At 45.6% G+C, this 21,219-nt stretch overlaps 8 protein-coding genes across 8 annotated transcripts; 3 read left to right on the top strand and 5 right to left on the bottom strand.

The window, feature by feature from the left end:
* Window positions 1-1,000: 1,000 nt before the first annotated feature.
* Window positions 1,001-1,567, bottom strand: BDCG_17970 (uncharacterized protein; the record flags this gene model as incomplete). The annotated part of the gene is made up of 1 exon (XM_045427010.1): window positions 1,001-1,567. The coding sequence occupies exon 1, from the start codon at window positions 1,235-1,237 to the stop codon at window positions 1,001-1,003; it is 237 nt and encodes a 78-aa protein (XP_045282912.1). The 5' UTR covers window positions 1,238-1,567.
* BDCG_09346 (tRNA-specific adenosine-34 deaminase subunit Tad2p/ADAT2) lies at window positions 1,568-3,769 on the bottom strand. The gene is made up of 5 exons (XM_045425132.1): window positions 3,560-3,769; window positions 3,393-3,497; window positions 3,090-3,298; window positions 2,921-3,018; window positions 1,568-2,832 (listed from the first exon to the last, which is right to left on the bottom strand). The coding sequence occupies exons 1-5, from the start codon at window positions 3,638-3,640 to the stop codon at window positions 2,732-2,734; spliced, it is 594 nt and encodes a 197-aa protein (XP_045273692.1). The 5' UTR covers window positions 3,641-3,769; the 3' UTR covers window positions 1,568-2,731.
* BDCG_09345 (NADH dehydrogenase) lies at window positions 1,655-2,515 on the top strand (the record flags this gene model as incomplete). The annotated part of the gene is made up of 5 exons (XM_045425131.1): window positions 1,655-1,714; window positions 1,787-1,803; window positions 1,866-2,071; window positions 2,156-2,358; window positions 2,432-2,515. 5 exons carry the CDS (start codon window positions 1,655-1,657, stop codon window positions 2,513-2,515), a joined length of 570 nt encoding a protein of 189 aa, XP_045273691.1.
* Window positions 3,770-3,802: 33 nt separating the features above from the next.
* On the top strand, window positions 3,803-14,035 carry BDCG_09347 (serine/threonine-protein kinase ATR). The gene is made up of 25 exons (XM_045425133.1): window positions 3,803-4,596; window positions 4,656-5,317; window positions 5,378-5,685; window positions 5,743-6,141; window positions 6,203-6,355; window positions 6,408-6,504; window positions 6,561-7,040; window positions 7,099-8,580; window positions 8,640-9,171; window positions 9,229-9,703; window positions 9,770-10,076; window positions 10,144-10,241; window positions 10,327-10,419; window positions 10,476-10,637; window positions 10,690-10,786; window positions 10,839-11,033; window positions 11,084-11,372; window positions 11,432-11,629; window positions 11,691-11,815; window positions 11,871-11,953; window positions 12,010-12,132; window positions 12,201-12,288; window positions 12,355-12,439; window positions 12,500-12,618; window positions 12,702-14,035. Exons 1-25 carry the CDS (start codon window positions 4,017-4,019, stop codon window positions 12,891-12,893), a joined length of 7,422 nt encoding a protein of 2,473 aa, XP_045273693.1. The 5' UTR covers window positions 3,803-4,016; the 3' UTR covers window positions 12,894-14,035.
* On the bottom strand, window positions 13,173-14,424 carry BDCG_09348 (uncharacterized protein; the record flags this gene model as incomplete). The annotated part of the gene is made up of 3 exons (XM_045425134.1): window positions 13,173-13,753; window positions 13,836-13,941; window positions 14,077-14,424. The coding sequence occupies 3 exons, from the start codon at window positions 14,422-14,424 to the stop codon at window positions 13,173-13,175; spliced, it is 1,035 nt and encodes a 344-aa protein (XP_045273694.1).
* A 374-nt stretch (window positions 14,425-14,798) lies between these two features.
* BDCG_09349 (AAA family ATPase) lies at window positions 14,799-17,123 on the bottom strand (the record flags this gene model as incomplete). Its single annotated transcript, XM_045425135.1, has 2 exons — window positions 14,799-15,533; window positions 15,600-17,123. 2 exons carry the CDS (start codon window positions 17,121-17,123, stop codon window positions 14,799-14,801), a joined length of 2,259 nt encoding a protein of 752 aa, XP_045273695.1.
* Window positions 17,124-17,528: 405 nt separating this feature from the next.
* On the top strand, window positions 17,529-20,387 carry BDCG_09350 (uncharacterized protein). Its single transcript, XM_045425136.1, has 2 exons — window positions 17,529-18,258; window positions 18,346-20,387. The coding sequence occupies exons 1-2, from the start codon at window positions 17,793-17,795 to the stop codon at window positions 19,029-19,031; spliced, it is 1,152 nt and encodes a 383-aa protein (XP_045273696.1). The 5' UTR covers window positions 17,529-17,792; the 3' UTR covers window positions 19,032-20,387.
* BDCG_09351 (GTP-binding protein ypt2) lies at window positions 19,039-21,114 on the bottom strand. Its single transcript, XM_045425137.1, has 3 exons — window positions 20,458-21,114; window positions 20,089-20,356; window positions 19,039-19,982 (listed from the first exon to the last, which is right to left on the bottom strand). Exons 1-3 carry the CDS (start codon window positions 20,485-20,487, stop codon window positions 19,663-19,665), a joined length of 618 nt encoding a protein of 205 aa, XP_045273697.1. The 5' UTR covers window positions 20,488-21,114; the 3' UTR covers window positions 19,039-19,662.
* Window positions 21,115-21,219: the final 105 nt, after the last annotated feature.

The raw sequence follows: 21,219 nt of genomic DNA on the forward strand, positions 1-21,219 counted from the left end.
TGATCTGAGTTAGACCAGTTTCTGAAATGTCAGGGGAAATAATCACAGCAGCAGTAGTCACAGCAGTCATAGAATCATTGTGTCTGATTATCTCATCTCATACAGTCTCCTTGAAGTTTATATTATCATAGACTATAACAGCTCAAGAATCTTTGACAAGCTGCTGAAGTTTAATCTAACAGTAAGAATTAGTCAAGTGATTGACTCAGAAGTTGATAGAAGTTCAAAGAACATGTCAGAAAATGACAGATGTTATCAGAGATTACTAGAAGTTTGAGATGTTAGATAGAAATATTAATAAGTTAAGAATATTAAGTCATATCTTCTCTTGTTTAGCAATTTTCATCATCAATCTATTTCTCATCACATAGCTGTGACAGAGTTCAAAGCCAGAAATGATTTCTATCACTCATCATTTTACTCTCAAGTCATGAAAATATGCAGAGAGAATAGAGCTGAAGAAGTTTGAGTTTTTCAAGAAATAAGAGTGATATATAATACTTATAATAACAAACAGTTATTTGATAGCTGTTGTTTCATCTGAGTCTCATTCATAGCTCTTTTAATTGATGCATTTATTTTTTAGAACAGGAGTAAGTAGATCAAACCAGGTTGACACATCAGTCTGAATAATCTTAAAAGCAGCCTGGAAGTCAATGATATTCAGATCAGAATCATGATTGAATTTTGTAAAGAAGAGAGTGTTAATAAGGCATTTCAGCTCCTATTTAAGCAAGACAGTATAACATTGATTATCATTGAATATCCCTGCTTTGAAAAGTGCTGAATATAGTGCATTTCATCACTTCATAGAAGTACTATATCATCAATAAGTCAAGATATCAGGACTCTGAATCCAAGCCTCTATAAAGGCCTTCATTCCTCAACTGTTTTGCTGTAATGTTCTGACAATGTGAGATAATTTCAACCATCTTTTCTGCCAGTTATAAGGCATTGTAGGCAGGTGCTGTGAGCCACAGTGATTCAATTGTGAACAAGCTCATGAGGTATCAGTATCAGTATCAGTGATCTCAAATTCTGAAGAAGTATCAATAGATTCAAGCTCTGTTAAGTCACTGTCTGATGTGTCATATTCATCATCTATATTGTTGAGAGACTGTAGTGATTGTAGAGAGAATTCATCTTCAAGTGATGAAGAATATTGACTGAAGTGCATCTGACATTGAGTGTCTTGAGATTCAAAAGACACACTGTCTTTTATCAATGATTGTGACATGATGAGAAGAGATAGTGAGTTGTAAAATAGCAGAGATGATAGCAGAATGACTGAGAATTCAAAAAATATCAGTTTAGTGATGATCAGGCAGATATTTAGAGTAGATGTATGATTTCAAAGTTAATTGAATATTTTGTATGAGTGAAGTTGATTTTCCACACATGATGGAATCATTTCTTCTCAGACTCTCTACGAGATATTAGGTTGCGAGCACATGTGAAGTCTCTTATTGGTCCAGAAGTTAGCAGGACTTGGCAGAAGTCTAAAGGAGTTTAGTTGGTCGCGCTAATCCGAAAATATCGAGAAGAGAGGCTGAGCATGCTGAGATAATGCGGAACAGTTGATTGAAGAGCATCAAACGTTTAGCTATCCAGTATATACACCAGGGCTGTGTCTCCAGTCAGATCAATCTTCATCATGGCTACCGATCATGGCAGGCCGATTGTCCCGCCAAGGGTTCTCAAAACTGACTATCCCGTATGTGTTTCTTTTTCCATGTTTCCCCTCCGCCTCTATCTGCAATTTGCTAACCCGGCTCTGGCTCCTTAGGTTATTGATACGGATCCGTACGCTCGCTCCAACCCCAATACCGATTCTCGATAAGCAGTACTTCTAACATTGATCGCAGTCATGTAAAACGAGTCTTCGGATATGCCCGGCCATCCGATTATGTCATTGGTGCTGGCGTCGGGTCAATGTCCCCAGCTCTATTTTGGCTGATGGAACGAATGCACCCGGCCAATGCCAGCCCAGGAACCTTTGGCAAAGCTATGCGATTGGCAACGGCAATTGGCTTCTTCGGTGGCTTGTTCACTGTATACAACACATCATGTAGTATGTTTGCCTTTCTTTTCAATGGTATCTTAGCAGCTTCGGGCATCTCCAAGTTAACCGCTCCTCTGTTCTGCCACATCACAGAACGCTTCTACGGCTTTACGGAAAATTCGCGAGAGGTCGAGATGGATATGCGTGAGATGGTTGACAAGGTTAAGAAAGGAGAGCCGTTGTACGGAGTCTCGTCGCTCTCACCTTATATGCAAGGAGTCGCAGCTCGGAATTCGCGATATTCCTCTCTATTCATCCATGTCCTTCCTTGGTTCAATTTTGTGAATCATGATCAGGTATCTATTCCCAGGCTCCTACGGAATTTTGTGTAGTTTAATTTGGACACCGGCTAACTGTTCGGATTAACAGCATGGCGTGGATACTGCGAAGTACTATCAACAAGCTGAGCGAGAACTAGAAGCAGAACGCCAAAAGACGGCATCCACATCGTAATGTTCTGTCTCAAACGATAACTTGTCCAACAGCTCTCAGTCAAATTAATTTCCTGTTGTTCCTGCGTCTTTCAATCTTCTTCCCTCTTGTGATTGAAAAAAAAAAACTATTGTATATATTACAGCGGATTAGGGTTCCATAAATTTCATATTCGTTTTCAGGAAACGCAAAAAGAATGGCGCAAGACGGTGCTCACAAGCTGCATTATGGAAGGTCTTATGGCCGGGGCAACATCCCCGCGAATTCCATCCCCGCTCCCACATCACCAAAATCATCATCCTTCAGTTCCCGATCCTTTTTTGGTTTTGGGTTAGGCGCTAGGGTGAAAGATTAGTTCTGAAGGGGAATAAAAGGAAAAACTAGGCCAATTTCTCATTATGTCATTGAATATTGATTACCACCTACCTCTTTCATTTTCTTGGATATAAAATCGGCGTAACAACATGATTGCTTCTTTCCTGAAAAGCCCTCCTGTAAGCCCATACGGCGGATCAATCCCCGGGCTACCAGAAATGATACCGGGTAGTTTCAGTAACGATTTCCTGTCAGCTGGAGAAAGTGGATATGGACTCACTCAGAGTGCAACTTGAGAACCCCTCCAGTCCCTCCAAACCGTTCATTCGCGCACCCGAAATAGACATGCCGGATCTGGTATTGTCTTAACGCGGATGCACACATTATACATGGCTCAACAGTGACGTAGAGGTCGGTTTCACGAAATATACTTCGTGGATGACTTCTCAACACTTCTTCAATGGCTAGGAATTCTGCATGTCTCGTACCCTTTTGTCGAATCCAGTTAGTATATGTATTATATATATTCATATACTTCCGACAAACTAATTTTAAACTTGAAAAGCTATGCTTGGGAGCTTACGTTCATAGATTTATTCGTGTCGTTCATACCAGACCCGATAACTTCGTCATTATGGACCAGCACGCAACCTACTGGGGTTTCACCGCTGGCGAGAGCTTCTTCACCCTTTTCATTCATGTGGGATTAGCAAAGATTGAATCAGAAGAACAAGCACACTGAGAACACACCATGTCAAGGGCTTTTTTCATAAAAAAAGCATGTTTTTGGGCATCATTGGCAAACCGTATGCCAGGGCTGTTCTGTTCCATCTAGCCAGAAGAGCTCCAGCTTTGCTGGTTGCTCTTGCACTGTAGCTCTCCTGTATATCAATCCAGCTGTTTGGTTTCAACTGAGATGCTGAGACGAGATGCACAGACAGATCGGATGTAATTTAGATACGGTTAAATAACTAACTAGTGGTTAACTTACGGTAACTAGTTATGTAAGTTACTGTATTACATAACCACTATCAGCATCGACCTCCTCACTGATGCAGAAGCAGGATCAGGCTCTGCCATTCAAATGTTCAGATATAATCATAAACACGCGTTTCATATATATATTTGAATGTGTTCTTGTAGCCCTCCCGGCGGGTATTCCGAGTTATCCCAACCCTGTTTGTCCCGATGGACCGAAGCATTTTAAATGGCGGCAGAAAAGGCACGAAAGCTTCAAGGCCCTGTAGTCGCTGAGCCAGCAGCCTCTTCGATTTTGGCTGCCCACCTTGCGCCTCATCTGTCTCCTAGCACAAACCAGAGACATGCAATCAGCCGGGAAACTTTCTCCCAGCTACGCCAAGAGATTTTGGGCCAAGATGAAGGGGGCCAATCTAATCTGGAAGAGAACATCACCGATGTGCATAGCTTAATATGCGTGGTGATAAAAGCTGGTCTACAGCCGGCTTTCAAGTCCCAAGTTTTGGGGGAAGAATTGGAGGGACAGATCCTAGACTGCCTTGACATTATACGTTTGGCAGTGCAGAGATCACCTCAAGTCCTCCACGAGATATCTGACCCTGAGATCCTTGGGAAGAACGATATTCATGCTCCCCTGTTTGCCTGGCTTATTCACGAGCTTTTCTCTCTCCTCTTCGTATGGGGTCAATGCTCTATCAAAGACAAGATTTATAGCCTCCTATCTACCATCTATGTCTCTCAATTTAGGGGGCCCCAACTGTGGCATTCGTCCCGGTCAGTGCATACACTGATTCAAGCTTGTACTGGCGGTTAGTTGCTTCAACAAATCTATAATTTCAAGAGTCAGACGTTGACATGAATATCGCAGATATACTATATTCTCTGGAGGCCATTGGCACTTCAGAATCCGGGCGTAATGTCGCGTTGTATTTCCCCGGACCCTCGAGCATCTTATTGAACTGCCTAGACAAACTGTCTCTCCCGCGTTCGATGTTCTGCAAAAGGATCAAGCTAGGAACCCCTAGAGAAGCTGTTAAGTTCTGCCTTCAACTTTTCGAGGCGGTAGCCTGCCATCCGTTTCACACTTCCCTTCCAGCATCCGCAGCAGCCAATCTTCGCCGGGTGCTTACTTGGGTACTCCACAGTCAACAACAGCTATGGACGGTTATGCTCGAATGGTTTGAGGTGGCCAAGATCACACAGGTAGAAGAGCAGTTGATGAACCTTCTTGATTTTATCACGCTCTCGCGCAAGTTATACTCACATGCCTTGAAATTATCGCAAGGGTTGTCGCTAGACCAACAAGCAAGACATATATGGCTACAGTGTGGAATCGATTTGCTGAACTCAGCAAAACTTGAGCAAAACGCAGATGTCCAACAAGCACTAAGCCAGCTACTAAGCGATGCTATACGACTTTCGCTCACTTCCCCTGAAATTGGCCGTTTTATTGAGGATCACTTCTTTGAACCCCTATTTGATCGAAGGAAGGATGAGACAGGATTTCGAAATTTGCACCAGTCATTTCAGGTGAGAGCTATTTTATATCCACATACTTACATTTTCTATAGTGGCTAAGGGAAATTGCAGATGGTGATTATCAGGATCCTAAATCGGGAATATGGCGTCCCAAAAGACGTGATTGATGCAAAACTACTCGCTCTCCCGAATCAAAGCCGTGATTCGATCACGACGTCCGCCCGGAAATCTCCAAGCCGGCCCATTCTCGAGGATATTAACCCTTTTGACAGCGATCGAGCACGGAAGAGACCCCGGCTCTCTAACATAGAGGAAGATATACCCGTTGCAGACCTTGTGCACACCGTTACAACCACTGTATATCATCTGCTTGCTTCTCATCCAACAACGGGTACGGACGGGTTAAGCCAAATTGTTTTGTATGTTTGAAATCAATTGACTTGTCAACCGATTAGGAGTACTAACTTTCTTTACAGAGATACTTTACCCAAGCTGCCGGAGGAAGACCAGTGTGAAGTTTTGGCTAAGGTTGGACGGATTGCTTGTGCTGGCGCGGGAACTTTGGTGATGGAACATCCTAACAATGTTGCTGGGCCACAATTCCGATGTCTGATATGTGACACCATTTCACCAAAGCCTTCCACCAATAAACCTCGGAAGAGCTTACATTTCGGAGAAGTATGCAAAACCATGATTGAAATTATACCCATTCTTCAAGGATCTAGGAAACCTCGAATAGCCGCCATGTTTGCGATTAGGAATGTCGTAATGCATGATCCGAAAAGTGAAAACGTTGGAATACTTACGTCCCCTCTGGGCGAATGGTGCCTTCAATCTTTGCGCAGCTCCCTTAGAGAGTTGAGGATGGCTGCAGGGTAAGTGGATTTTCAACTATGTCCTGAGTTGAGATATATAAACTAATATTCGATGGGATAGACAAACATTACCTGCCTTTCTACGGGAAAACCTGGACTCGGATATTCGTCGAGCCAATTTCGTAACGGCTCTAGAATATTTGCAAAATGTTCTCGAAAAGGTCGACATGCCAATTCAGGAAACCTCGATTATGGCTTTGGGTCGTGTGGCAGAGTAAGCGTTCTCAGACTTCAACATGGTTCAACAATGGCTGACGCGGTAATAGAGTCTCTGGTGACGAGGAAATGAACATCATTCTTCTCCGCCTTTTCGAATATCTTGGTCATCCGAATCCATTTATTAGTGGTATTGCCTATACCGGAGTGGGTATTTCCCTTCCTTTTACCGATCCTTATTGCTATATGCTGACAGTTATTAGCTCTCCACGATTGCCCAGCGTTTAGGAGTAAGCCCAGGTGCGCTTTGTAGGCCATTCTGGAGGACTCTCTCTGTCGTGATCGTAAAGAACCTCCAAGGTCGTCCACAGATGGCTGATCAGCTCTGTGACTTGCTTGGCATGAAGGTCGATAATTTTTTGAGGCTGACTGAGGTCCATGTTCTGCCGTACCTTGTCTTGATGAGGAAGTATGACATTATAGCACGTATTGGAGCCAACTATGATGAGAAACAATCCCCTTATCAGCTCTGTACAAGAAAGAACAATTTAGCATCTATCCTTACACTGTTGTTGACTCAACCGTCAAACGATCATAACGCGATGGTTGTATCAATATTCAACGAAATGTCGCCTGAGTTCCAAGTCCACGATTTGGCAGGATGGGTTCGAGCAGAGCCAATTCTTATTGCATGCGAACTTCTCAAGGGATTGGGGGATTCAACCAAAACTGAAAGATCCAAGGTAAGGGAGAAAGCTGAATGATTCTCAACTTGCACAAGCGCTCACGTTACGATTTTAGTATCACAAAGCGCTCAAGCTTCTTGCATCTCTTACACCGCGAAAGCCAGAGCATGGAAGTGATTCTTTGAGGGGGAAAGAGCTGGTCGCCAATTTTATTGAAGAGCATGTTCTAGGGATCATTACCGAGTTCGCCCACGTCGTTAACGATTTCCAAATTCGACAACCTATTGTTGAAAAGAAGCGGAATATTATCGCCATTGGAGAGATGGTAAAGATAGCGAAAGGTAATATTACCATCGCTCTGCCACAGATTTGTGCTTGCTTGCGATCGGCGTTGGACATACCAGAGCTTTGTGACCAAGCTTTCTCATCGTGGAGTATCATCATGACTTCGCTCGACGAGGTTGAGATCGAACCTCTAATCGACCAGACATTCTCGATTATTATCAAAAATTGGGACGCATTCCAGCCGGACGGACGGGACCGAGCATTTACACTTGTTGGTCACATTTTAACTGAGCATAGAGCTGTTGTGGAAAATGTGTTTGAGACCATGCCTTCTTTATCGGCTATCCCTTCTATGGCGGATTACGAGCAAGAAATCCAGCGCTTGAAGGGACGCATGGATGTTCAAACGCGATTTAAGGCTTTCTGCCGACGATGTCAAAATGAGAACCAAGTTGTTGTTGAACAGGCGCTGAAGGAGCTTGACCAGGAACTGGTAAAAAACGAAGAATTCATTCACCGGGCCATAACCAATGAACAACCGGACGGTATTGTGGCACTGTTGACCCGTTCACTATTGGATTGTTGTTCCAAATTTAATCCCACCTCTCCCACAATAATGACCCTTTCCGCGCGGTGTCTGGGCCACATTGGATGCTTGGACCCGAATCGAATAGAATCGGTTAAAGAAAAGAAGGATATCCTTGTTTTGTCCAATTTCGATAGTGCGGAAGAAACCTTAGATTTCATCTTATTTTTCCTTCAGCATATTCTGGTCGAAGCTTTCCTGTCAGCCTCCAATACCAGAGCTCAGGGCTTCCTTGCGTACGCTATGCAGGCTTTGCTAAAGCTTTGCAATTTGGATTTGGTCATGATACCCCGCTCTCAAGACAGTCAAGCAAATGAGTATTATCGACGATGGCTCTCCTTGCCGGAGTATGTGAGAAACACGTTGACCCCATTTCTTAACTCCAAGTATACAGTTACTATTGGTGCCATTAGTACAAACTGTGACTATCCTCTGTTTTCGTCGAAACTTAGCCATCCTGAGTGGCTCCGAGCTTTTACACTTGACATGCTACAGAAGGGGAAAGGCGAAAACGTGGTTATAATTTTTAGTGTCAGCAGTAGAATCATCCGAAGTCAAGACATATCCATCGCCGCATTTCTCCTCCCTTTTGCGGCCTTGAATCTGGCGCTTAGTGGTGATCAGGATCAAAGGGACGATTTGAAGAAGGAGTTGCTGAACGTCCTCCAGTACCCCCTTCCCGAAGATAACCATCAAATCAGGGAGAACATAATTTTATGTAGCGAGGTACGTTATCTCTCGCCATTTTGGACAACGTGAAGTATACTGACGTGAAGAAATGAAAGAGTGTTTTTTCCGTCCTCGATTATCTATCTAGATGGCTCCAGGGGAAGAAAAAGGAGTATACTAGCCTCGCTGTGCCAAATGCCCATAATCATCGCATAAGCCGAGATCCGGTTCTTAGTTCATGGGAGTCGCAAATAAAGCTCGTTGAGGAGCTTCTCTCCTCTGTACCCGCGGAGATCATTTCAAAACGGGCTGTCGAGTGCAAATCCTTTTCGAGAGCACTTTTCCACTGGGAACAGTATATACAGCAACAGCAGCAGCAGCACAAAGATGACAAAAAGGCCGCCTCCCTTGAACCCCTTTATCAAAGGCTGCAAGAAATATATACTCAAATCGACGAACCAGACGGTATAGAGGGGATCTCCGCTCATCTTCATGTCCTTAATATTGACCAGCAGATACTTGAACACCGCAAAGCTGGGCGTTGGGTGGCCGCCCAGAGTTGGTATGAGCTACAGCTCAAATCAGACCCGACAAATGGTTACGCCCAGGAGAATTTGTTGACATGCCTGAAGGAATCAGGTCAACATGGTATGATAATCCCCCTTTTCACTGGTGAAACTGAATATCACCCTGACACCCAACTAGTTGTTCTTCTCAATCAATTTGATAGCCTCGAGTTGGCGAAATCTACACTGCCAAAGATGCTCCCCATCACTATGGAAGCTTCATGGTTGACTGGTAGATGGAACAAGTTGGATAGTTACGCGGGAATGGCCTCTGATCAAGCTGTCGGAGACTTTAATGTTGCAATTGGCTCAGCTCTTAGTATGCTACGGCATGGCAAGCTAGGGAAGTTCAAAGATACAATCACGAAGTTGCGCCTTAACGTCGCGAAAGGACTCACGTCAAATTCGGTGGCGTCGTTCCATGCAAGTCATGATAGCGTCCTTAAACTCCACGCTCTCACCGAAATTGAGCTTCTCACATCTCCAGCACCCAAGACCCGAGAGGATCGAATGGCGCTTTTCGAGACATTGGACCGCCGATTGGACATTCTTGGTGGTTGTATTGCTGATAAACAATACCTCCTTGGGTTGAGGCGAGCAACAATGGAATTGACGTAAGTCCCCAGCACATATGGGGCTCCTTTCCTAGTTAAGAACAGCACTGACCAGGAAAATACCAGTGGTTCGTTTGATTCGTCCGACATTGCCTCGATTTGGTTGCGTGTTGCTCGTCTTGCACGTAAAGCAAACTGCACCGAACAGGCATTCAATGCAGTTCTTCATGCTCATGAGCTTGATGATACGTCAGCTACCATTGAACACGCCAGGCTTCTGTGGAAAGAAGGCCACCATAGAAAAGCGATACAGACTCTCGAAGGCGCAATCGCAGCGAATGCCTTTACTGCACATGATTATGCTCCGTCAGAAGACACATTTGTAACGGTTGCCCCTGATCGACAGCAAAAGCAAAATATGGTTACAGCAAGGGTAGGATACATATATTGCTTCCTTTCAATAATTTGTTTGCCTTTGCATTTTGCTAACTTGGAGACAGGCACACCTACTGCTTGCAAAATGGATGGACAGCGCTGGCCAAACACAGTCAGAAGTTATCGTTCAAAGGTACAGGCAGGCTATTAAATTCCACAGTCGGTAAGTGAACTTATAACGGCCAAGTCCTTTATCTTGCTTGCAGCAACTTCCGTTGTGTATGCGCGACCTAACTCACTTTCTTTAGGTGGGAGAAAGCACATTATTATCTAGGGAGGCATTATACAAAAATCCTGGACTCGGAAAAGTCAAAGCCTTTGGGTAAAGAGGCGCAAATATAGTATGTACAATATCCAGGACGCTGGCGTACATGGCTAACACGGGTAAACCGAATAGTTTGAGCGGTGAGGCGTCTAAGCTTGTCATTGACAATTTTCTTCGCTCACTTGCCCACGGAAACAAATACGTTTTCCAGACCTTACCCAAAGTCCTGACCTTATGGTTGGAGCACGCTTCAACTGTCGACCAACCCTTCGATCCTAAGAGGGGTGACAATGAGTGAGAACCGTTAATATGCCCATCAAGGCTTTTCCTGCTGACTTTTCTCTAGGGAGTTTCAAAGATACAGTATGGCTCAGAAGAAAAAATGCCTTGATGACATGCATACGCAGTTGCGCAAATACTTTAACCGGATACCTGCTGCCTTGGTGTGTATTACCGTTGACCCTACTCATCAAGATATCCTGCTGATATTCCCAGCTCTTCACGATTCTACCACAAGTAGTAGCTCGAATTTGCCATAGCAACTCTACGGTGTATAGTATCCTCACACATATTGTGGTGAAAACCGGAAATTCATTCCCGCAGCAAGCCCTGTGGACGATTCTCGCCGTGTTGAAGTCTTCTTCCAAAGATAGGGCCTCTCGAGGCATGTCATGTCTTCAGAAGATAACCGTACGTTCATGGTTCTCGTTTACTCAATGCGACGTTGCTAATGATAACAGGAGGCAACTAAAAAAATGAAAACTGAAACGTCGGCTTCGGATCTTCGGACTATTATTAATCAAGGACAACGAATTTCGGAGGAATTGTTGAAGATGTGTAATACGCGCATTGAAGATAAGAAGACAAAAGTTAGCCTGGCGAGAAACCTTGGGTTCAATCACAGGACAGCGCCATGCAGACTTGTTATACCATTAGAGTCGACTTTGACTCCAATCCTACCGGCGAATCATGAACTAGGCTTTCTGAAATCATTCCGAGCGTTTCCCCACGACCCTATTACCATTGAAAGTAGGCAATCCTCCCTATTCAACGAGATACTATATGTCAGTCTAACTTGATATTGCTAGCCGTCCTTGACGATGCCCTCGTTCTCAACTCGTTGCAAAAACCCCGGAAAATCAATATCCGCGGCTCAGACGGGAAGATTTACAGCCTCCTTTGTAAACCGAAGGATGATCTCCGTAAGGACCAAAGGTTGATGGAGTTCAATAGCATGATCAACAGGTTTTTGAAACGCGATGTTGAATCAAGCAAGCGACGACTATGTGAGCCCCTTTTGAAAATAGAACAAAATTGCGACGGGGTGTTTTTCTAACTACGTGCTAGATATCAAAACTTACGCTGTGACTCCGTTAAACGAGGAATGTGGGCTTATTGAATGGGTTGACAACTTAAGGACTTTGAGAGAGCTCGTGATCAGGCTTCTCAAGGAAAGGGGAATCATTCCGAACGTAAGCTTCTGAGAACCCCCTTCGAGATTGTACGGGTTAAACTAATACTTTGTAGTACAATGAAATTAGGCACTATTTGAACGAAGCGTGTGCCGATTCGTCGAAGCTACCGCTTTTTACCAACAAAATCCTTGCGACGTAAGTCCTAAACTTCCCGTCCATACAAATAGAAATCACGATCTAACATCGTGTAGTTATCCTCCCGTTCTACATGAATGGTTTGTTGAAATGTTCCCTGAACCAGGCGCATGGTTTGCTGCACGCTTAAAGTATACAAGGAGCAGTGCTGTTATGTCCATGGTTGGCTATTGCTTGGGGTAAGAATGAACGCTTAGACAATTACATAAATCGTCCCCTGTATACTAAAAGCTGTTTGATAAAATAGGCTCGGAGACAGACATGGCGAAAATATACTTTTTGAGGAGGGTAGCGGCGGTGTCCTCCATGTTGATTTTAACTGTCTTTTTGACAAGGTAGGCCCTCCAAGGTCCCTATGTCTAGAACAAAGTGAGACTAGGTAATGTTAACAACTACTCCAGGGCTTGACATTCGATAAACCAGAATTAGTTCCATTCCGACTGACACAAAATATGATAAACGCATTTGGAGCATATGGATATAATGGTTAGTATTTCCAACCCTTCGTTCTCGGGTTCACAGAAATCCTAAACTAGTAGTATCCAGGACCATTCCGAAAGACCTGCGAGATCACACTTGGCTTGTTACGACAAAACGAAGATTCGCTCATGACAATTCTGGAGACTTTCCTGCACGATCCCACAACAGACTTTATTGGCAGAAAGGTTGGTTCTTCCATCACACGGCACATCGCCATCAAATCTCCCTCCTATTCCAGAAGTTGTTAAAGAACTAACCGGTGAGCTAGAAACGAACAAACCCGAAAGTTCCAGATACGCCCGAAGGTGTCCTCGAGTCTGTACGAAGCAAACTACGAGGTTTGCTGCCTGGCGAATCTGTTCCGCTATCTGTGGGAGGCCATGTGGACGAACTGATCATTCAAGCCACAAGTATAAAAAATCTGGCCGCTATGTATATAGGCTGGTGCGCTTTCTTCTGAGTTCGTTCTTTGAATGGTACTCGCCGGGACGTATCCAGTCTAATGTCGTGATGAATTTACACGGGTTTAATGACTGCTGCGTACACATGGGTATTTTTGTATTCACTATTTAAATCATACTGCTGTAATCTGAGACCGAATGTATTATTGAAACGCCATGGCTATGAAAGCCCAGCAGGACATGTAGCCCTCCTTTTCTTTGTCGCCCAAAGTTTTACATAAAGTTACAAAAATAGTTTTGGGAAACAAACAAATTAGTAGCCCTAGTGTAGGGAATTGCTACCACCTTCCACCACCATGACGGCTGCGACTTCGACTAGGACTTCTGCTTCGGCTCAAGCTTCGACTCCGGCTCCGACCACGGTCGCTGTAGCTGCTGTAACTAGAGTCCCGTCTCCTACGACGACGAGGGCTATCCCTATGAGACCTTCTGCGGGGTGGTGGCGTTCTGGAACGAGATCGCGGGGAATAGGAAGGTGAGCGGCCGCGTGGGGAGCGAGATCTCGAAAGTGACCGAGGACGATATAAATCGTGTCTTTCCATGCCGCGAGGGCCAGGAAAGCGTCGTGGGGAACCACGACGGGGCGGCGGAGAGCGATATCGACCTCCTGGCGGTGGCGGTCTTCCAGAGTCTAAGCCGCCTCGACCATAACCTCTTCCGTATGCAGGGCGGTCGAATCGCCCAAAATCACCCCTGTTTCGAGCCGGTGGAGGAGAGCGCGAAAACGTGCGGCGTGGTAGGACAATAGAGACATTGAGGACAGCACCGTCAAGTTGTGCTTCGTGCATATGTGATATAGCTGCCTCTGCATCTGCTACTTCGTGGTATAAAATATACGCGGTACCGCGGTTGGTCATAACTGCGCGCGTAACTCTTGTTAGAAGATGAAAAAATATAATACGATAAAATCATAATACTAATAAAATATCCACATCACATACAATGTGGATTCATCGGCAATTCCAAGCTCTGGATCTCTCCGTAGACCCCAAAAATTTCGCGCAGATGATTTTCATTCACATTCTTGGTTAATTTCTCCACGACAATCTAAATGGATCCGATTAGCATCAAAACAATAACGCGAAAATAAGCTGCAGAACTAGATCATATCAAACTAGGACGGGTGGGACATGACTTCATCTCTAAATCATGGTGGAACGGAGAGACAAGGAAGGACGCTACCTTCGAACTCGTTCGGGGAGGAGAGCGGCTTGGGCTTCGCGTGTAGCTTCTATCTCGATATCGACGATCGCTGCGACCTCTGCTCCAGCTTCTACTGCGACTTCTGCTCCGTGAAGGAGATCTGCTGTCATCCCGATGTCCATTGCGCCTTGGTGACATGTTGGGCCTTAGATGTCTCGAGCGAGAGCGGGAGCGGGAGCGGGATCGCGAGCGCGAGACATCTGAATGGTGGGATCGGGGCGAATGCGATCTTCGGTGTGAAGGTGCGGGAATAGGCGAATGCGACCTACGGCGACCCCGAGAGTGCACAGAGGGAGACCGAGATCGTGAAGGGGATCGAGAACGCATCGTTGCGGCTTTCGGCCAGTTGGATAAACCGAAAACCTTCACCCAAACCAGAAAGAGAGAACAATAATAACTAATTGTGTGGACGAATTTGCTGAATAGTGGTCAAGTGAAAGCTGATTTGATTCCTGTGAAGTGTTAACTAATGTGCTGAAGCTGTTTGCCAATTAGATAGTTGGCCGTTGGTTGGATGGAGTTGGAGTTGGATATCTGCGATGGTCTGGTGCACGTGACTTGCACAGCTCTTAACATTCTAACTAGTGAAAACAAACAAGATGTATAAAGCAATATCCAAAAATATCTAACATACGCATACATGCATATATGGATATATATATCATTTGAGAAAAGGTTTTATGTCTATTTGGGTCATGTACTCATATCATATCATCCCTCCATCTCTCATAAGCCTCGATCACAGCTGCTGATATCTGCTTGGGTACCTGTTCCAAAGCACTTTCAAAATGCCTCCATCCAATTTTTTGTTGCTGGCCAGTCTCTTCCTCCTCGTCCAGGGCGCCATCAGCTGCAGTTTCACAGATATTAACCATCTCCGCGCCAGAATACCCTTCAGTCACCTCGGCTAACATGTCAATATCAACATCATCGTCGACTTCCGATTTACTAACCCAGATGTTTAAAATCTCTTTCCGGGCCTGCAAGTCTGGGGGCCCAATATACAGAATATTATCCAGTCTCCCGGGCCGCATAAGCGCAGGGTCGAGAACCTCGGGTTTGTTCGTTGCCGCCACAACGAGCACGTTTTTCAGCTCTTCGATTCCGTCCATCTCATTGAGCAAAGTCGTGAGTACGTTTATACCGCCACCGCCCCCAGATGGGCCACTACCTCGTCGCGAAGCAATCGCATCGATTTCGTCAAAAAATATAATGCTTGGGCTGGCCGATCGTGCTTTTCGAAATATTTCACGAAGTGCCCGTTCTGACTCCCCAACATACATGCTCAAGATCTCAGCCCCTTTAACTGCCAGAAAATTCAACCCAGCTTCAGTCGCCAGTGCTTTAACCATTAGTGTCTTCGAACAACCAGGAGGGCCGTATAGTAAAATCCCCTTCTTGCCGCTTATATTCAGTCGTCTCATTCGATCAGGAAACTAATCAGGACACGTTAGTCATATTGTGGCTTCCTGAGCAGAAGAAGGCTGAGTTGCGGGCTTTACCTTGATTGGTCTCTCTACTGCTTTCCGAAGACGCTCCTTGATATCATGTAGTCCACCAATATCGCTCCACCTTACTTTAGGCGTTTCCAGGAAAACTTCTCTCATTGCCGTCGGGCGGGTTTCTTGAAGAGCAAGCGATATATCGTTATCATCGATTTGAAGGAAATTCTCATCTGGAGCTGCAGCCTCGAAAGGTAAGGCCTGTTCCGAAGCACATTGTTCACTGGAACACGGTTTTGCCTGCTCCAATTCCATCATTTGTCTGGTCTGTGCTTTTCTACACGAAAGCTGTAACAATGAAAAGAGGTCGGCGCCGACATATCCATGAGTCCGTTCCGCCAATTTTGCTATTTGGCTGTCATCGGGCACAGTGGAAGTTCCCCGAATGGATAATAGAATCTCTTCTCGCCCCTTAGCAGTTGGAACTGGTAATTCGATCTCGACGCCAAACCGATGGGGGGTTCTTAGGGTGTCGTCAACATCGTTCGGATGTCTCGTGCATGCGGCCACTAGAACTTTCGCATCTTGTAAACTATCCAAGGCTTCGCATAGCGCTGAACATACAGATGAGTCATTAGGCCGATTCTTGGGAGCAAGGAAATCCAATTGGTCTATGGCAATTAGACTTGGTTGTGACTGAAGAGCTTCTGTGAAGATCTTGCGCAATAAAACCTCTCCGTCGCCGCGGTTTCTGTTCAGCACGGAGCTATTGACGGTGAGTACTTTCTTCCACCCTGCAGCGCCAAGTTTAGATAGTAGCGTGCTTTTCCCCGTCCCTTTCGGGCCGTAGATTAAAATCCCGCCACTACTCCGATAAAACGAAGGCATAGTCACGTTATGCTCCTGGAACGTAAAGTCACGGAGTCTTTCATTAATCTGCATTAATTGCTGGCCGAGGCCACCCAATCCCGCGGATGACACAGAAAGGGAGGAAGGTAGAGTTTGACGTTGCAAGGCCTGTCCGATGAATACCTTAGAACTTGCAGTAAATTGAAAGATGGTATTACTTCGACTTGGAGTGAGAGGCTCGATTTCCGCCACTCTAAAGGTTCTACGGCTCCCTCTAAGGTCTAGGTCAAACACCATCCCCTCCGCAATGATCTCGCATTTAGACAAGGGGTATTCCAGACCCCATTCCCAATGAGGTCTATCTGTTTCCAGAAGCAGCCCAATAGCGGAAAGTTTGCCTGCGTCGGTGCACTCTTCAAGGCGGATAGCAGATATTTCGTCCAAGGGTTCATACTCTCTAGAAACTGATATCTTCTCTCCAAGCTTAAGCCCGTATAGATCCTGAACAGCCTTAGAGGTCTGAACAATTGTATCCGGAATTTTCTCAGCTGCGGTCCACGCGATGGCTGTTCTGGGGGAACCACCTGGTGATTCCAGTTGACACAGATCGCCAGGCCGAGCTTTTATGAGCAGCAGAGACGACGGAGAGAGAAAGACACGAAAGGAGTCTTTCTGGTCGTTTCTGGGTTGTTTCGACAGCGGCCGAACCGTGAACTTGGGTGCGTCCGCCGCCATCGTGAACCCCAGCGTCTCGGGATATCAATCGTTATTGAAACAGGGCTCCGCAAAATGGGGCGGGACAAATCAGATATATGAGGCGTGCTAAACAGTAAAGGAAAAATTTCGGCTGGTACACTGTCCATTCTAGATCAGACAGTGAGCATATTAGCTCACAGTATTTTGTCAAAAGCAGCATAAAGCCAGAAATATGTTACCTGGTAATATTCTGCTCAGGGGTATAGCACACACCAGCCAGCAGCTAGACCAGTTTGTAATTTCAGGGCGGGGATGGGTAAATGTTCATTTTCTCGGAGTGTCTTGAGGCTTAAAAAAGCCAAGCCGCGGTTTGATCAGATAAGATAAGAATCCTTAACTAACTTACGGAGTAGTTATAGCGTAAGAAGGGGAGGGTCTCAAACTTTTTAGCAGACACTGTACATACATAAGACCGCGACGACGACGTGGGAAAGAAACTCAGCACCATTTCTTCATCAGCCAGTTTCTGTTAACTATTCGGCACGCGGAATTGACACCAATTTGTATCCAAAATATTGAGGCTTCTTCATGAGCTTTTGAAAGCGCATTGGTAACGAGCAACAAAACCGTTGATGAGACGAATTCCACACGATCTCCAATTATACAGACAGACATAATTCGCTTGCGGCCCTCCCCATCATAACCAGCATGTTCTCTCCGTCGCGATTTCCAGCCTTCGTACAGACATGTCCCGTCAAGTCATTGCGATGGCTGCGGCTATTCACATCTACTCCATCTCAGAGGAACGGAGGCAGACTTGAAATGCCACCGAGTAAAAACAGAGAAAAAGGGGACGGAGCAAGCGCAAAGGCCACAAACACGACCGACAAAAGCAGCCGGCTGCGATTTGACCCCGAAAGAATATCCCTGGAGCACGCCGATTTACTCAAAATCTTTGGGCTGGCTGAAGTTCCCGAATCGAATAACACTGGCGCTATCATCGACAAGCTAGGGCGAATAACGATTACCTCTGAAGAAGCAAGCCAGCAAAAACATACTACGGCCCTCGTGCTCTATCGCGCCCCGGCCTGTCTTGACGAGCGAGACTTCATGTCAGTATTAGGCCAGGGGAAATTTCTCAACCAATGGAGAAATACAAGAGGCCTTGAGAGAAGTGAGGCTTGTGCATTTTTGCTAGATTGAAGTTAAGCTATCCAAACGGAGCTCTTTTTTACTAACATCAACGCCTCCGGGCTGGTAGTAATTCCCCTCCGCTTCCCTGATACCCTACGACGATCTAATACGTGGATCCTGATATTCTATAGCCCTGCAGCAGCGAAAGAATTCCAGGACAAAGTGTATCGCCTCTTTGAATTTGCCCGGGACAATCTCCCAACCTCCACCATGTCCAGCATTACGCCACCACCAAACTACACCGCCGACATTGCGGGCGATTATAGACTGAGCGATTACACCCTCACATCGCCGTGGCTGAAACTTTCTCTCGCCGCATATCTGGCACCTTTTGATCAGAAGATCCAAGGCGCAATTGACTTGCACAATAGACTAGTATCCCGACATGGAAAGCAGGGATTCCCCGTTCGAATATGGATCGACAATCAGAGCCACTTCACTCTTAAACAGGAAGACCTCCGTCGACTCCTGTTGTGGGATGGGCAGAACAGGTGGTCACCTTGGCAAATAGTCGAAGAGGACCCTATAACGCCGCTGACGGAACCGCTTTCCAACGAAATGTTATCCTCCGGCGAGGAGGAGTTGACTGAAGGAGATTGCTGGCGCGTTGCGTTTCAGACTGCCGCGGAGGCACGGCGATTTGTCAGAGCGTGGCATAGGAGCGTGTTCCCTAAACTGGACGGGTTGCCGTTCTACCCCGATCCTCCGCCTTTAATAAAGGCCGAGTGTCTCTTTGAAAGCGAAATCTGTTGAGGTTGAGCCGGGTATCTACGTAAAACCAGTCGAAACAACTGCTCGAGTGGCATAGTCTACATATCCAGTGAAGCTATCAGTGCCTTAAAACATGTTTGTTTATTAAGCCAAATACTACACATGCGATATCACCCATGGGGATAAAGCCGCCTGAAATCGCCAGGCCTGGGCAGTTTCATCAAAACAACCATACGGTTTCAATATGGATTGCACAAGTTATCGTGATTCAATACAGCTCACTTGGTTATTCTGGATGGAAAGATATATTTGTGCGAAATAAACGAATGCAAAATGAAATGACGCCTTCTAGGAAACAAAGCATAGGCAAGCAAACAAGGACGAACAGGTGGAAGCGGGAATGGAATCATTATCAAGTGGACGAAAAATCAATAAGGCAAGAAATAAAATATAGGAACAAAAGAGATTGGGTCGACTGGGGATACATACTAAGATGAAGGGATCTGGGGACGCCACATTAACAGGGTTGGTAACTAAAAGTAGGAGATCTTTGGGGTAAAAAGTCCATCTCCATCTAGATAGTACAAGGAATGCCGCCTGTTCGCATAAACAAAGGAAATAAAAAGAAAACGTGAAGAAAAGGGGGAGAAGAAAAAGAAAAAAGAAAGCAATCCTAACAACATTTACCTCCAAGGTTGCCTTGCCCGGCTCCTTGATGGTCTATTGTAACGCCCTGGGAGCCGGCTTGTTCGGATTTGTTTGTGTCCATAACCTTCTTTATGTCAGAAGCTAGAGTGTAGAATGCCTTTTCAACGTTGATGTTATTCTTCGCTGAGACTTCAAGGAAGGGGATTCCCAGTTCGTTGGCTAGTTGCTGGCCCTGCTCTGTTGATACGGCTCTCTTCTCTTCCCAGTCGCATTTATTGCCGATAAGCATCTTATGTACTCCTTCGCTTGCATGTTGTTCGACATTCGAAAACCACGTCCGGATGTCTTTTTTCAAGGTAAAAGAAAATGAGAAGGTTAGCGTGACAGCCTCTTTTGCTATTTCATTTCTCTATGGCCGCAACCGCAACGCACAAAGATCGGAGAAACTCACTGTTGAAAGACCGCTCATCGGTCACATCGTAAACAAGAAGTATTCCCATGGCACCTCGGTAGTATGCGGTGGTAATGGTCCTGAATCTTTCCTGGCCAGCCGTATCCCATATCTGTAGCTTTACACGTTTCCCGTCTAGTTCTATCGTTCTGATTTTGAAGTCGATTCCGATCGTCGTAATGAAAGATGGGGTAAATGAATCCTCGCTAAACCGCAACAAGCAACATGACTTGCCTACGCCCGAATCGCCGATGAGAAGGAGTTTGATCTAATTCGGTTCCGAAACAAAACGTCAGCAGATGAAAGAATATATACATATATACGCATTCCAGAGGGGCTTTTGCGGAAAATTCGCAAGGCAAAAGTTACCAAAAAATCGTAATTTCGTGTGCCAGCCATCGTTAGTGAGTGTTAGTGAGGGAAGGCAGGCGGGGGAAGGAATGTTATGGAGATAATCCGCAGAGTAGAATCAAAACAGGTCGCCGTCGGTAGAAGCGTTCGAGGATGGCTGGAGAGGAACCAAATCCTCTAAGCACCTGTGGATAACTTTGAAACCTGCCTTTTGGCTACTAGCTCCAGGAACAGGGAGGCGGCGGCAGCGAGTAACTTAGGGTTGGAAGGGAGCGAAGTCTTTGGCAAGCAACAAAGCAGGTGCCTGCAGGTGTCTCTCAAGGACGGCCTAGATGGGAGGCCAGGCAGCGAATAGCACGGGAGATAGCAGGGGAGATAGCACGGGCGAGCAGGCTGTTCCGTTAAGTGATGGTAAGGGGGTGGGATCTGGCAGCGAGCATGATAGATATAGAGGATACCTAGGTCGGCTGGGGCGCAGGAAACCCATACAGGGCCAAACGTGGTTGGTTGGTCGTTTGGTTGGTGGTTGGCGAAGGCGGAGAGAGCCAGCAGCCGGCAGTATATTTATTTGCTGGTTATTTAACTTATTATTAGCTCCTCCTGTCTTATCTACTCTGTCCACAACATTATTAAGAAAACTGGACTCCTCCTCCTCCTCCTTCTTCTTCTTCTTCTCTATAGTTTTCTTTTGTGCTGATATACGCAGGATATCAGGATATGGACTGAGATATGATGGATACGGATGATGTAAGGTCTCCTTTATGACGAGGATGTAACGTT

Source organism: Blastomyces dermatitidis (genome assembly GCF_000003525.1).
Source record: "Blastomyces dermatitidis ER-3 genomic scaffold supercont1.15, whole genome shotgun sequence".
In the NCBI taxonomy this organism is placed as follows: Eukaryota; Fungi; Ascomycota; class Eurotiomycetes; order Onygenales; family Ajellomycetaceae; genus Blastomyces; species Blastomyces dermatitidis.